At 39.3% G+C, this 14,796-nt stretch overlaps 2 protein-coding genes across 3 annotated transcripts in view; one reads left to right on the top strand and one right to left on the bottom strand.

Annotated features, from left to right (window-relative positions):
• Positions 1-1,039: 1,039 nt before the first annotated feature.
• On the bottom strand, positions 1,040-2,137 carry LOC114883771 (putative UDP-GlcNAc:betaGal beta-1,3-N-acetylglucosaminyltransferase LOC100288842). The gene has a single exon (XM_029201774.1). The coding sequence runs from the start codon at positions 2,012-2,014 to the stop codon at positions 1,040-1,042; it is 975 nt and encodes a 324-aa protein (XP_029057607.1). The 5' UTR covers positions 2,015-2,137.
• Positions 2,138-5,302: 3,165 nt separating this feature from the next.
• The window catches only part of FBXW2 (F-box and WD repeat domain containing 2), a 31,942-nt gene continuing 22,448 nt past the window's right edge, over positions 5,303-14,796 (top strand). For both annotated transcript variants that reach the window (XM_029202712.1, XM_029202713.1), the window contains exons 1-3: positions 5,303-5,326; positions 5,429-5,537; positions 10,465-10,974. In XM_029202712.1, coding sequence (XP_029058545.1) covers positions 10,485-10,974 — 490 coding nt within the window. In that variant the 5' untranslated portion in view covers positions 5,303-5,326; positions 5,429-5,537; positions 10,465-10,484. The remainder of the gene's footprint in view (positions 5,327-5,428; positions 5,538-10,464; positions 10,975-14,796) is intronic.

The following is a 14,796-nucleotide window of genomic DNA, read 5'->3' as shown; positions in this document are numbered from 1 at the left end:
CCTAAACCAGGATACCATCTTACTGATTAACAAAGGATGCACTTGCTTTTCATTGACAAAAAATGTTCCCACCTGTTTTCCAGTGCTCTGCTCTCTAAACAGCAAAGTGATCACCAATCCAGAGGTTTCTACATGAATATGTTATCAGAGTGTGATGGTTCAGAATGGAGAGATAGGTTTCTTTCAAGCCATGGTGGTGATGTTGATAAACCAGCCCTGCTCTGTTACAAAATGATTCTCAAGTGACTGGAATTTTCTTGTCCCCAGATTAGTCATCTCTGTTCCTCCATCTCTGGTATCCGTGAGTCCCCTTTTTCCATCTTTCTATATGGGCCATTTTCCTACTGCTAATACCACTAAATTTCTGTTGTTTTAAGCCACCTAGTTTGTTGTACTCTGTTAGGCATCTTTAGGAAACTAATAGAGTGTATACATAACATGAAATGTGTATTTGTTGCATCCCGTTTGTAAAATACTGCCTAATTAGGACTTGATGAAAATTGTTTCACAAAAAATTAGAGATCCAAGTCTTTACACTAGTGAGATTTAAGTTAATATATACTGGGTAGCTAAAACTTTTAAGTGTAATTCCACCACTCAGATTACTAAAATGTTTCATCTTACAGACAAGATGAACATTTTGTTACATTCCTTATTTAGTGTTTTCCTTTAATTCTGAGAATTCTTAAAAATCAGTCACAGCTGCTATCACTGAGTCATGACAGTTCCATAGAATGTGATTTTTAGAAATCCATTAATTGTAAAGAGAAACAAGACTCTTGGTTATAATTAAATTTAACGTTCTCTCTTTTCTAGACAAAAGGTATTATTTTGAAAAGAATCATGCTACACCAGCTTAAATTTCTTAAAATGAGATCTCAATTCAATGTAGTACATCAGAGCACTAAGAACACTGCAACCTGCTGAGTACAATCAAAGATTCAGAGAAACAACATAAAACACAAGGAAGGAGGGACACTTTCTGTAACAAGGTAGGAGGGAATTTTTAAAGAACACACTTTTAAGAAAAACAGAAATCCTAATCACCATAATTCATGACATTATTTTTTATGTTACCTATGTGAAAAAGTTTAAAGCTGTCAAGGTATGTCAGAAGTTTGCAGGAAATGAGCCCATAGTAGGTTTCAAACAGCGTACATTCTTTCCCACTGTTAATTTCCTTCCATGCCAGGGGCATTTCAGCATCTGTAGTTTCTGAGGATGTGAAAATGAACTTAAAGCAACATCTGTTGTATCTGATGTGGGTTTTCCCAGAAAACCTTGAACTGTGTATGGGTATTAGGCCAATGGATTTAGCACAAATTCCTACAAACACATCAGCAGGCACCATAATGGGGACTTCTTTGAAAACTACGTACATCATCCGAGCCACATCTTGCGACATAACAAAGGCCTCACCACTGCAGTAATCTGGGTAGTACTCTTCTGGGTACTCACTGAAAGGGACAAATTCTTGGCTATTAGGGTCTCTGTTGGGTGTATCCTGATGGATAACTCTTCCTACATAGATATCTTCAAGGTGTTCTTTCAGATTGAGGAGGTAGTCTACCAAGCTTGGTAGATTGACAAACATCTCTTCATCAACCTTGAGAATGAACTGGGCGTTAGGGCAGAAAGTCACAGCCCACTGCGTCATGGTGATAATCTTCAGAGTTTGGTTCTCAGCACTGTCCAAGAAGATTCCTTCAATTATATCATTATTCTTTTGGGACTCTTTGTCTATCTCTTGCTGGGCAGTCACCAAAACAGGCATTCCCAAAGCAAACAGTGTGAGAATGGGATGCCCTCGGACACTGGTCATGTTACCCCAGGTTTTCCTGATGAGGTCCCGCCTTGTTCCATTTCCTGGGCTACTGAAGATAAGAGAGAGCAAAAATATGTTCTTCCCTTTACAAACCTCTGACTGGCTCAGGATATAGTATTTGGAAAGATTACTTCTTAGGGGCTCCATGTTCAATTTTCTTGCCTTATCCTTAATTTCAAGAACTTTCATATCTATATAAGGCAAAGCATGCAGAAAATATTCTTCCACAAAATCAGCCCCAAAAAGCAAGGCATGAAATAGAATAACATTAAACAGAATGAAACACCACTGGTGAGTCCGAAGTCTGCAGAATGTCACCTAAATAAAAGAACACACATTCAGGCTCCATCTCCATTTCTGTTTTTGTCCCCACTGAACACTATATGTACCTCTCACAACACTTAGCACTACACTGTTTTAAGTGTTTATTATTTAATTCTGTTATCTGTCTCTCCCACTATATCATGGCCCCCTGGACAGCAGGCATCATGAATAAAATGTTGGTTGTTTTCTTGCTTGGAGGAAAGCCTACTTACTATATACAAGGCACTGTGTTAGACACTGGGGAAGCAAAGAGAAATCAGACATAGACACATGGATATAAAGTAACAAGTGCCATTGTGCTAAAAGCCTACAGGAAAATATATGATATTCTTTCTGGAATTGAAGCGCTTGGATCAGTTTCTTCTCTAACTACAAAGGTCAAAGGCTGTTTTTCAATGGAGTGGTAGCTTTTGTTGGCCACTGAACAATGGCTACTATCAAACATTTACATTCTTCTAGTATGACTTTTCAATTTAACAATAAATTCTGACATTGTTTTGACAATGTCCCCTAATCCATCTGACGCATCTATCAATATGGGCAGATTTCTGCTATGTGTATAGCACCTCTTCAGAGATCTAGGACATACCTGTGCCAAGTTTACTCCACCTCATCAAAGGAGATGGAAACTTTCCATCTGGAAGAGCATATACAATGTAGTATTGCAATATAACAGAGCCAGGGGACATTGGAGGAATTAAATCTCTATTCATTGGAGCTTCAAAGACTCCCCTAATGACACTTACCTCTTCCTGAGCGCTTGCTGGGGGCAAGGCACTGTGCTAAGCACTTTACATGCCTGAACTCATTCAGCCCTGGTAATATCCCTTTCAGATATGTTATCTTCAAACTTAAGCTCAGCATACAGGCAGTATAGGAATTTGCCCAAGATCTCTCAGTGAATAAGAGGGTGAGGTAAGGCCATGATTTGAACTCAAATCTTTCAGATTTCAAAGCTCACTCTCAACCACTAGAGAATCCTGAGTTCCATCTTTTACTTTCCCGTGTCTATTGAATAGGAAAAACCAACAAAGCAAAACAAGCTCACAATTATAATCTGAACTCCTTTCCATTTTCTCAGTTCTGATGATTTACACACAGAAGAAACTTCAGCCTACTAAAAGCTTATTTTAATAGATATAAAATGCTTCAAAGATTATAAGAAACTTGCCTGCATGTTGTCTGTGAACGATTTCAGGGCTTTGGAAATTATTGAGTCCAGATGCCAAAGTATGCCCAAATGTATCTCAGGATCACTCAGTCTAACAGCAATTGAGGTACAGTACCTTGTGCCTGAGACTTTAAGGATAAGGTTTCTTGTCAATCAACCTGAGCTTTTGTCCCAGAATACCTGCTGGCTCCATAGGACAGCAAGTGCTGATCATGTTACAGCTAGAGTGAATCCAGAACAAAGACCAGAAAGCAAACCTCTTCAAATGCTTCCAACCTTATTTACCTCTTGAAAATGATCCTGGTGAAGTGCCTGGTGAAATGTGTGTGGGAATTGAAAGAACAGTTAGTTCGCCCATATCATCTCTCCATAGCATCATCACAGAAGGAGTGCATCTCAAGAAACTAAACAGTTGGAGTAGTTTCTGCTCCCTGGTACCTGCACGTGCAACAAATGTGTTAAATATCAAGGGATACTTGTCATCCCTAGTGGGTGCATTTTTTTTCTACCCAAAGAAACTTATGGTGTGGTTTGGTTTATGTCTCATCAAGAAGGATTTTGAATTCCTAGTATAGGCCATGGAAGAACATTCCTAAATAAATTATATGTCATCCATCTACCTTTCCCAGGCAACTTTATCTCAAAATGGAAAACGTGTAGTCCATTTTAGCCTGAATCAGAGAAACTAAGCATTTGATGTTTGCAATTTTCCTATTGCGTGAATGTGTAGGAATTACTCCAAATACCATTTGAGCAGCAAGTTTATGAAAGAAAGAAAGAAGGAAGGAAGGAAGGAAAGAAAAAACATCCAGCATATTTATATGTTCCTGTCACATAAGCAGTTGTAATGAACATTCGGTTCCTACGCCAGGCCATATTTCATGTTTTTCTTTTTGCGTGTTGATCTTCCTACCTGCCATTCATAGCAGTTTTTGTAGTTATTTGGCTAGGAATAATTCATTACATTTTAAAGTTGGCTATGTTTTCTCAACAATCATTGTGCAATCTTGGAGGTTTTTACAAAGTGGGAATATATATCCTAAAAAAAATTCAAATGAAAGGGAATTTTTACATATACTAAATTGAATGGTTACACAGGTGTTGGATTTAATTAAATACAAATTCAATTTTGCAATTTTCTTTTCATTTTTTAATGAGCCATAAATTTTGCTCCTGGATAGCCTCTGGGCTTAAACTTAGACAATTAGGTTTCTTTGTCCATAAGAGGTTGAAACAATGTTGTCTCTGGGGCAGCTCCATCTGGAATTTTCAGTTTCATTCATCAAACTCCTACCATCCTGGGGTTGAGACCATTTGCTGCAAATAGATAGGGGTGCCTGGTTTTCTTGATTACCTTAGCACTGCCTTTTCTTTCATAAAGGTTATCCAATCTGTGTACCCATGTCTTCCCAAATTTTCTTGTAATGTTGTCATCAGTCACTCTCTGGCTTCGAAGTTCACAGAGGCTTCCTGTTGCCTACCGAATCAAATCTGCTCTCTTGAGACCTTTCTGGACGCCATACTTAGTTTCCACCACACAGAATCAACTTTTTATTTCCCATGTTTCAAGTACCCTAGATGTGCTCTACCACTAACTGGACGTACGGGTGCCTTATTGTCTATATAAATGTTATGTCTATACGTTGTTTGACTTTGGACACCTCTCTTAAATTCTCCCTCTCTCCTCCGAAAAGTAAGCATAATAAAAAGTGCCGCACAGTCGGTGCAAGATCAGATTGGATGACGGACATAAACCTGCGGGACAAATCCGTGTGTACAGCCTGGAAGTAAACTTTCGTCCATGTGCCACAGGTCTAAGCGGACCTACGCATGCTCCGCCTCCCTCTACGCTCCTCAGCTCTCCCACTTCCCCTTTAAGGCGGGGCCGGAAGTGCAGCCGCGTCCGCCGGGCGCCGCGGGTGGGGGGACGCGCGGAGATGACGTAGGCAGCACCGGAAGCCGCTCCCCTATGAGGCTGCGGAACCGAGCGGCGGCCGCAGGTCCAGGTCTGTATATGAGGCGGGCCCGGGTCGGGGAGGGGGTTGCCTGGCGCCCGCGCCTCTGCTGACCCGCCGCGCCTCGGGCTGTTTGTCTTTCTCTTCCTGCAGGCGCCATGGCTGCGGAGCGGACCCGGCCGCTGCGAGGCTCTGGCGGCCCGAGCGCGCCTAGTCGGTGTGAGCCCGGCGCGAGGTCCCGGGCCCCGGGGCGCTCGCTCAGGTCAGTGCCGCGCGGAACACGGCTCCGGGAGCAGGGGACCCGGGAGCGACGAACGGGTTGAAGGGATCTGGAGTTGATTTTAGAGATGGGAGAATTGAGTCTCGCAGTGACTGCCTCCTAGTGCCTCAGTTTCCTTAGCTGCGAAATGAGTTAACAGTCATGTCCCAGGGCTGCCATGAGTTTGAAAGATGATGAAGTGTGGAGAGGTGGTTTATGAAGTATAAAGCGCTGTACTAATGTGAGGGACTGCGCCATAATTGTGGGTATGCCATGGAAACAGGTGTGTATGTGTAGTGCTGTTTGCAATAAAGATAACAAGGTTAATGCTGAATAATGATGGTAATCGGCATTTCTTGTAGGCTTACAGTGTGCGGGTACTGTGCTAAACGTTTTAAGTGCATTATCTTGTTTATTCCTCTTAAAAACCCTTGTAGGGTTACCTGTTCGTGGTTACCTTTTATAAGTGAGGAAACTGGGCTTGAGATCGGTGAAGCGATTTGCCCAGGGTCACCCAGCAACAAGTGGTGTTGCAGAGCCCTTATTTTAGAAACACTATTTGTATTCTTTCAAAGCTTTTAAAAATTCATCTTAAAACTGAAGGCGGATTTACATAGAACGGATATTCACACGGTTTTAAATTCATAAAGGGACCCTCATCCCTATTCCTCAGCCCTCCAGCATTCTCTGGAAGCAACCAGTGTTACTAGCTTCTTGAATATTCAGAATATAAGTATGTAAGTTCATTTAGATAAGTTCAGAGCCTCTGTACTCTTAAACTGCTGGCTATACTTAATAAGAAAAGAGAGGGAAGATGAAGCCAAGGGCAACAAGTGTCTTGCTTTCTCTTTTGATTAGGCCAGGTCCTGAGGGAGGAGAGGAAAATGCATTCATCATGTTTAATCGAGAATGTTGTATCTTTAGTAAGACCTGGGAGCATAGGTTTGGTTTGGTTTTGGTTTTGGAGGGTGGGGGCTGGGAAAGATGTTGCACCTGCTCCTTCCTGTGGGACCCTGGGACAGTCACTCCACCTTTGGGGCCATAAATTTCTTCATTTATTAGTTAAGGGCAATTCTGATACCTTCCACGAGGTTGTGAAAATCAAGTGAGGTAATATCTATGAGTAGTACTTTAGTCTGTCAAACCAGTACAAAGATGAGAGTTGCCTAAGGGAACATAGGGAGTTAATGGCAGAACCAGAGACCAAACCCAGGTCTCCCATCTCCCAGTTTAGGAATCTTTTCATCATCCACCTCTTTCAGAGGTTTGTGCTCGTTACTATTGAGGGCAGAAGGGCGAGTTTAATGTTTAGTCTTAAGTGAGGGGGAAAAAAGGATGAGACACCATGGAGTGTGGAGAGGGTGGAGAGAAAATGCACCTGGTGGGAAATCATAGCCTCAAGTCAGTAACTGCCCTTAATTATAAAATTAAATTCCCAGTAAGTTTGAGCACTTGAGTTTTTTGGTCTGTATATTTTAAGCCATCTTAAGATAAACTGTGGTAATGTCATAGGGTTGAAAGGGATGTTAGTGGAGCTTTCCTGCCAGGTATTCATAGTAATAAAACTTACAAGGGCTCTGTGCTAGGCATGTCCCTACTCTGGTCCTGATTCTCACAGCCCTCAAGGTGAGCTAGCTTCCATTTTACAGATGACAAAACGGAAGCTTAGAAGTTAGTTGAACATGTCCATGATCACAGAGGAAGTGGCTGAATCAGTAAAAGGTTTGACTGCTCCAAAGCATTTTCATTTACCTCATTCTGCCTCTGTATCCAGCTGTCCTTGACCATTCCCAGTAATGGGAAGCTCACCACTCCGGAGGCAGCTGTTCCATTATTGGAAAGCTCTGGTGTTTTAAAAGCTCCTCCTTCAGTTGAATTGAAATCCCACTTCCTGAAGTTTTCCACGTGGGACCTTTGCTGCCAGTACATGATATTCCTAGAGGCTCTCTAAGAGTTCAGTTTAGACCTGTGACCTTAAGAAAGTTCTCTCCAGAGTCAGTTCAATTTTTTAGAGAAATAAAAGCTGATTTTTTTTTTTAATAGTGCATTCTGCAAAGTTAATGGGGCCTGCTTTATTTTAAAAAGATGCCTTTTTCATGACAGTGAAAGATGAAGAACTGGAAAAGAGTGTCCCGTAAAGGGTTCAGTAGCTTAAAGGGCAATTTCTAATGTAAGAGTGGGAAGAAAAATTCTTATTAGGAGTTAGGAGAGTGTATAAATATCAGAAATGGCTGGGTTTTTAAAGGTGCTCGTTGGAAAACTTGTCCCATAATCTCTGTAGTGTCACGGGTACATTGATTTGGCATGCTGTATGATGTCTCTTAGTTATTTGGTAATGATATTGTTTTCACGGGTATTATAAATTTGCGTTGTGTCCATTTAAATGACAGTTCGTCTTACATAAATGTCAGCGTTTCTGTGATGGACCTGTGGCATACTGTGTGTGTGTGGCGGTGCAGGTGAGATAGAGGAAGCCCCCCTGCTTCTTCACTGTAAAAAATGATGCCTGGGCAGATGTTTTGGTTGTTTTTAATTGGCCAGTATTAACTAATTAGCTGTTGTGACATTTTGTGAATGTCCACAGAAACTTTTTTTTTTTGGTCTTGCTGTGAATGATTTTTTTAAAGTAAAACTTTTCCAGAAATTTTATAGATAAAAGGTTGTTAGGATACAGAAAAAGGAGGAGGCTTGTTATTTTGTTTTTTTTGTTTGTTTGTTTTGTTTTGTTTTTTGGCTGCGCCGAGTGGCTCGTGGGATCTTAGTTCCCTGACCAGGGATCGAACCCAGGCCTTAGGCAGTGAAAGCTCAGAGTCCTAACCACTGGACCGCCAGGGAAGTCCCAGGAGGCTTGTTATCTTGTGTTAAGTTGATAAAACTTTTGGTGAAATCATCGTTTTTTGGCAGCCAAGTAAATCCTTAAATTAATAAATCCTACCTAGCCCAAACCCTGAGGGTTAAAGTCCATTCACTGTTCAAAAATATTAGACAACAGATGATGTGATTGGAAGAGGTTTATTTGCTTTGACTGCTTTTTGTCTAATAACATTCCCACCAAATTTGATATTGGGAAATTAATGAAAATGATTTTTACATACCTTAACATTAACAAAGTTGGACGATAAGATCTGGATATTTGTGTAAACCTTGATCTAGGTGACATATATGGAAAGGAGTTTATTTTCCTCTTCTAACTTAATTTGGACATAAAGGTTTTTTTTTAATAAATTTATTTATTTTATTTATTTATTTTTGGCTGAATTAGGTCTTTGTTGCTTCGTGCAGGCTTTCTCTGGTTGCGGCGAGCGGGGGGCTTCTCTTCGTTGTGGTGCGAGGGCTTCTCATTGCGGTGGCTTTTCTTGTTGCAGAGCATGGGCTCTAGGCACACGGGCTTCAGTAGTTGTGGCTCACAGGCTCTGGAGCGCAGGCTCAGTAGTTGTGGCGTACAGGCTTAGTTGCTCCTGGCATGTGGGATCTTCCCGGACCAGGGCTTGAACCCTTGTCCCCTGCATTGGCAGGCGGATTCTTAACCACTGCGCCACCAGGGAAGCCCTTAATTTGGACATAAAGTTTTTAAATTAGTGTGATAATCTGATGGGAAACTGAGGGATCAGATTAGAAGGAAAGTTTTTATTCTTTTTTTTAATCATTGAAATGTTTCAACATATGAAAATAGAATAAAAAACCTCCATGTACCCATCACCCAGCACTAATATCTACCAACATGGCCTATCTTGGGAAAGATGGTTTTTACGTGATTTGCTTTATTTTTTGTTCTCTTCCTGTTAGTTTAGTCCCCGTTGTTAAGAGTGTGTTGACACCTTGACATAGTATGTTTTGCTGGATACTTGTAAATTTTTTTTGTTGTATTTAGCCCTAAAGGGGAAGGTGGTATATAATCAGGCTTGGTTCTCCCAGATTCTATCACCAGGTTGCAGTTCTGGTGGTAGCTGGCTTCAGAGAGAGACACTTGGTGTGTTTAGAAGAGTACTGATCTTGAGAGCACTGGCTTTCAGTCTGCTGTGTTGGCTATAGGCAAATCACTTACCTTCTCTGACCTGCAGCTTCCTCATCGGCAAAGTGAAGATGATGGTCCCTTTCTTTGGGTGTTTTTTAAGCATCAGAGTTACTAATTTGTCTTATTTGTGCAGGCTTCCAGGACCCTCATGGCTCTCTGGGGGTACATGAGGTTAAGAGTTGTCACCAGCTCATATGAGGCTTATAAAAACAGACTATGTAAGGCCAGATAAGGCCTTTGGTAATTCACGTTATAACAGGCAGTGCCATAAAGGAAGTGGAAGAACCAGAATACATGAACCGTATAACTTACTGCATCTGCTTATTTTTCTTCCCCAAACCTCTTTGCCTGAATATCTATTGCAAAAGCCAGTAGTCAGTTCTGTGATTCTAGTAACAGGTCACGTTGTACCTAGCATGATGACCAATGTCTCAAATTACTGCTCCGGAGACTTGTTTTCTGGTTGTCACATCCTTGTGCTTATTTTTGTGATTTTAGTGCCCAAATGGAGTGTATTAAGGAAGTGGTATTATGATGGTTTTGATGGGGGTTCCATTGTATAGAATACACTGTTTCATAAGGAATGAATACTCTGTAAATCTTTTACTGTGGAGGTGCATGTAGCATGTGCTAGACTCCAAAAGGAGCAAATCACTCACACACCAGCATAAATTTCATTGAGTTATGTTTTGAGGTCATGATTTGTTAAAGTATGATTTCACAAATGTATTTTCTTTTGTGTGCATGGAAAATTTTCAGATAAATACAGTGTATTAACTGTAAAGTTGTGATGTAACTAAGCATAATGTTGTAATGCCAAGTTTTTTACACTAATTTTTAATACTTCATTTGTTAGCAGTCTTGCTTGAATGGTCATTTTGAGCAGAACTAATACAATATTTTGATGTGCCACAGGTAAATTTTTCCATAACCTTATGGAGAGAAAGGACTTTGAGACATGGCTTGATAACATTTCTGTTACATTTCTTTCTCTGACGGACTTGCAGAAAAATGAAACTCTGGATCACCTGATTAGTCTGAGTGGGGCAGTCCAGCTCAGGCATCTCTCCAATAACCTGGAGACTCTCCTCAAGCGGGACTTCCTCAAACTCCTTCCCCTGGAGCTCAGTTTTTATTTGTTAAAATGGCTCGATCCTCAGACTTTACTCACATGCTGCCTCGTCTCTAAACAGTGGAATAAGGTGATAAGTGCCTGTACAGAGGTGTGGCAGACTGCCTGTAAAAATTTGGGCTGGCAGATAGATGATTCTGTTCAGGATGCTTTGCACTGGAAGAAGGTTTATTTGAAGGCTATTTTGAGAATGAAGCAACTGGAGGACCATGAAGCCTTTGAGACCTCATCATTAATTGGACACAGTGCCAGAGTGTATGCACTTTACTACAAAGATGGACTCCTCTGTACAGGTAAGAGAGCCTGGAACTCTTTTTTTTGCATTTCATAGAGTGTAGTCTTACAAATAGAACAAAATACTCCTCAGGCTTGAGAATGGCAATTGTTAATTATATAAGATATCTATAATGGCATTATCCCTCCATCCCTGACTGGTTTTTCTCCTCTTTATCCTTTTTCACTCTGAGAAGACAATTATTTTTATAAAATTTTATGAGAAGAAAGCTCCAGACATTTTTTTAAACGTGATGTGTGTCAGAAAGCTCTACTTGTTTCTGTGCTTTTCTTCCATGTACAGTCCTCCATGTTGGGTTTTTTTTTTTTCTATCAGCTATGATTTTAGGGGAAAAAACAGTAGAAAAGTTGCTGTCTAGTCCTAGCAAATAGGTCATTTTGGAAGAATTATGTAACCTCTCTGTGTTTGTTCCCTTGTCTGTAAAATATGGAAAAGGAGATATTTCTGTCTTGCTCTAAGATCCTGTGGTGAGAAGAATTAGAAGAGTTTGGGCATGGGAATGAAGACAGTTGGGTATTTTAAAACTAAGCAAGTAGTTAGGTAACTTTTTATAACAAATGTAATCATTAAAATTAGAATTATGTGTATCTTCCAATTATAATGGGCATGTGTTTCTACATGTGATTATAATTAGTGCCTATGTTTTAGGCAATACATTTGGATAGGTGTTGTAAATAATTCTCAAGCAAAGTTTAGAATGGCTCTAGGCAGTTCTTAACCAATGATAGCAATGCCTATTCATTTCCATCATATATAATATATATAGTATAGGGATACTCCATGTTCTGGATGATCAGAAATCATCCAGGATGATTTCTAATAAACACTTGAGTATTACCTAAATTACATAGTTGTCATTTTTAATAGTATATACTGTTCCTTTGTGTAAATATATCATAATTATTTAGCTATTTCCATATTATGCATATTCAGGTTGTTCCTATTTTTATGAATATTTTTGTTTGCATTATTTTTTCCCCTTGAATTATTTATTTGGGTCAGAAGCCTCAGAGTAGAATCACAAGATCCAGACGTATGAATAATTTTCTAGCTCCTCTTAAATGTCCTTTCCAGATATATTGGATTGATGCTATGCCCACAGCAAAGTCTAAAGTAACCTGCTTCTCCCTCAGAGTCCTACCAGACTCAGTTTTAATATTTTTAATAATTAAGAGAGGTATGATTTCTCAATATTGTTTTAAAATGGCATTTCTTTATTCATCGAGGATGTACATTTTCTCACGTGGTGACATTCTCTGAAATGCTAGACACTTTGTCAGTTTTATAAAATAAACATTAAATTTAAGGCATTTCATGGTTTTGTTTGTTTGCCATCCTGAAATTACTCCGTGCTTACATTATTTTCCCTGTCCTATAAAAAGCCAGATTACTGGAACAACATCATTTGTTCTTTTACACTTTGATGTACTTTTCCAGCTGTGGTGATGGCTTTTCAATATCCTTTTCGCGTCATGATCACCGGCAGGTAATTTTTTTTTAAAGATTAAGATGCCGTATTGCCTTTGAGCTTGGCATTTATTCACACTTGGGTCAATACTGGCAGTTGACTCATTTTCAGAACCAATTCCAGCTTTTTTTTTTTTTTTTAAATTTCTTGTTAAACTTCGCATTTAAAATGCCGTAAAACCTGTTACTTGGCACAGAAGTAAATGGAATACATTCACTGAATTCCTTAACTACCTGGACAGTTAATATCTGCAGATAACTGTGGACTCAACCCTGCATTTTAAGATTATTCTCCAGGTGGGTCTATATGCTATGTTATTTTTAGTATGATTAAATTCACCAGGTTGGCATATGGAAAATTATGCTTTGTTTGTTGAAAATGATCCAAAGCATTAGTTTAAAGCAGCATTCCTGGGACTGTTACTAGTGAGAAATATTTGTTAATAGAATTAAACATGTGTTTGTATCACTTTGTTACTTAAGAACTTGTATTTTCACTGTGGTTGAATTGGGAAATTCTGAATTTGGCAGTAAATTTACAGTGACTCTCAGATTAGCCCTTAAGCAAGCAATAAAACAGTATTACCAAAAAGATCGATAATGCTAAAAATTAACATGGTATGGATTGAATGAGGTGGTTATTCTGCTTATTTCTGAAATGGTAAGAAAGGAAACTATTGTGCTTTGTGCTGTTCAGTAGGTATTTATTTATAAAATGCCTACTGTGTGACAGACTGTGTGAGGGCATGCATAGCTGAATTAGAGCAGTTCTTTCTGCAGAGAACGTACACACTGGGATCAGGAAGGTAACCTGATTAAGTAAAAGTCTCCGTGTGAACTGTGGCTAATAAGAAAACACTGAAGTGGATAGCTGCTGCTCCACTGTAGTAAATTATTGCCATGTGGGATTCAGGCTCAGAGTTGTCAGATCTGACTTTTCAAGAGAAGCCCCAAGTCTAAATTTTTGTGAAATACCCTTGTTTTTTAAAAAGTATTAATTTTTAAGTATTATTCAGAATTTTAAAATATTGTGGTTGGGTCATATTCAACCTATAAGTGGCTGTGTTGTAACCTCTGGCTTAACATTCGAATGGGAAAAACGAGAGCTATAAAAGAGGTATGATCAAATGATATATTTAACTAGGCTTACTGTGATGAACATTTCACAGTATATACAGATACCAAATCATTACATTACACACCTGGAATTAATGTTATATGTCAATTATATCTTAATTAAAAGAGAGACCAACCAAAAAAGTGATACTGTTGAATTATATGAGGGAATAAAATTATATAATTGTTCAGAGGAAGGAATGATTTCTTCCATTTGGGAAAGTAGAGCAGTGTTTATGTTGGGTCTTGAAGAATGTATAGATTTTTGGAGAGTTGAGATACACAGGGCTTTCCAATAGGAATTTCAGCATTCGAAAGGGCCAAGCATGAAGCATGGAGGATGAAAATAAAGAAAACCCATATTGGCTGAAATCTTAGAATATAATTAGGGAGAGACTCCTAGAGTATAATCTGAAGAAATAGGCTTGGGCTGTGTTTTCACAAGCCTGGAATGCCAGGAACATGTATTTGGACAGTTTTCTATAAACTATGAAAGATTTTTGAGCAGAAAAAGGGCCGAGTTCAGAGCTTTCCATTTCAGATAAACTAGTGTTTCTTGTTTCTGTCAGACCCAGGTCCTCTTTTGATGACATATTTTACAGTATTCTCCTATCATGAAGTAAAAATCATGGAAGTAACTTATCTATAAGTACACATTTTAAAAATCAATATAATACCCAAACTTTGATCCAGAGGAGAAATAAGAGGACTGTGATTTAAAGTAATACATATTGAACACGTGCTCGAGCGTGGCTTAGAAGGTGGTAAAGTAATCAGATGTTTACACCTATGTGTACTGTTACTGTGAACATGACAGCTGTGAATGCAGAATGTTGTGTTTGTGTCACAGATATCATCTGTGACACCATCTTTTCAAATGGTGAAAGACGCTTAGCAGAGTTCCCAGGAAAGTACGTCGTTCCTCAATTTATCTGGTAGTTACACTCATAGAAAATTAGGTATACAGTTAAACTGCTAATACTCTTTGTAAAACAGATTTTAGGTTCAGTCAGATAACTAAGATTTTCACTTACAAATATCTGGCAGAACCTTACGGAATGTCATACAGAATACAGATTATTTTTGTGCTCTGCAAACATTGCAGGATGTCCAGCATTCCTGGACTCTGCCCAGTAGATGCCAGTAATGTCCTCTCATTGTGACAGTGAAGCCACCCTAGAAATTTCTGAAGTGTTCCCCCTAGGAGATGATACTAATTCTGTTGATACCCTTTGAC

Source organism: Monodon monoceros, unplaced genomic scaffold (genome assembly GCF_005190385.1).
Source record: "Monodon monoceros isolate NGI ecotype Baffin Bay Population unplaced genomic scaffold, NGI_Narwhal_1 Super_Scaffold_5, whole genome shotgun sequence".
In the NCBI taxonomy this organism is placed as follows: Eukaryota; Metazoa; Chordata; class Mammalia; order Artiodactyla; family Monodontidae; genus Monodon; species Monodon monoceros.
The sequence above is the reverse complement of the archived record's forward strand: the minus strand, read 5'-3'. Positions and strand labels throughout refer to the sequence as shown.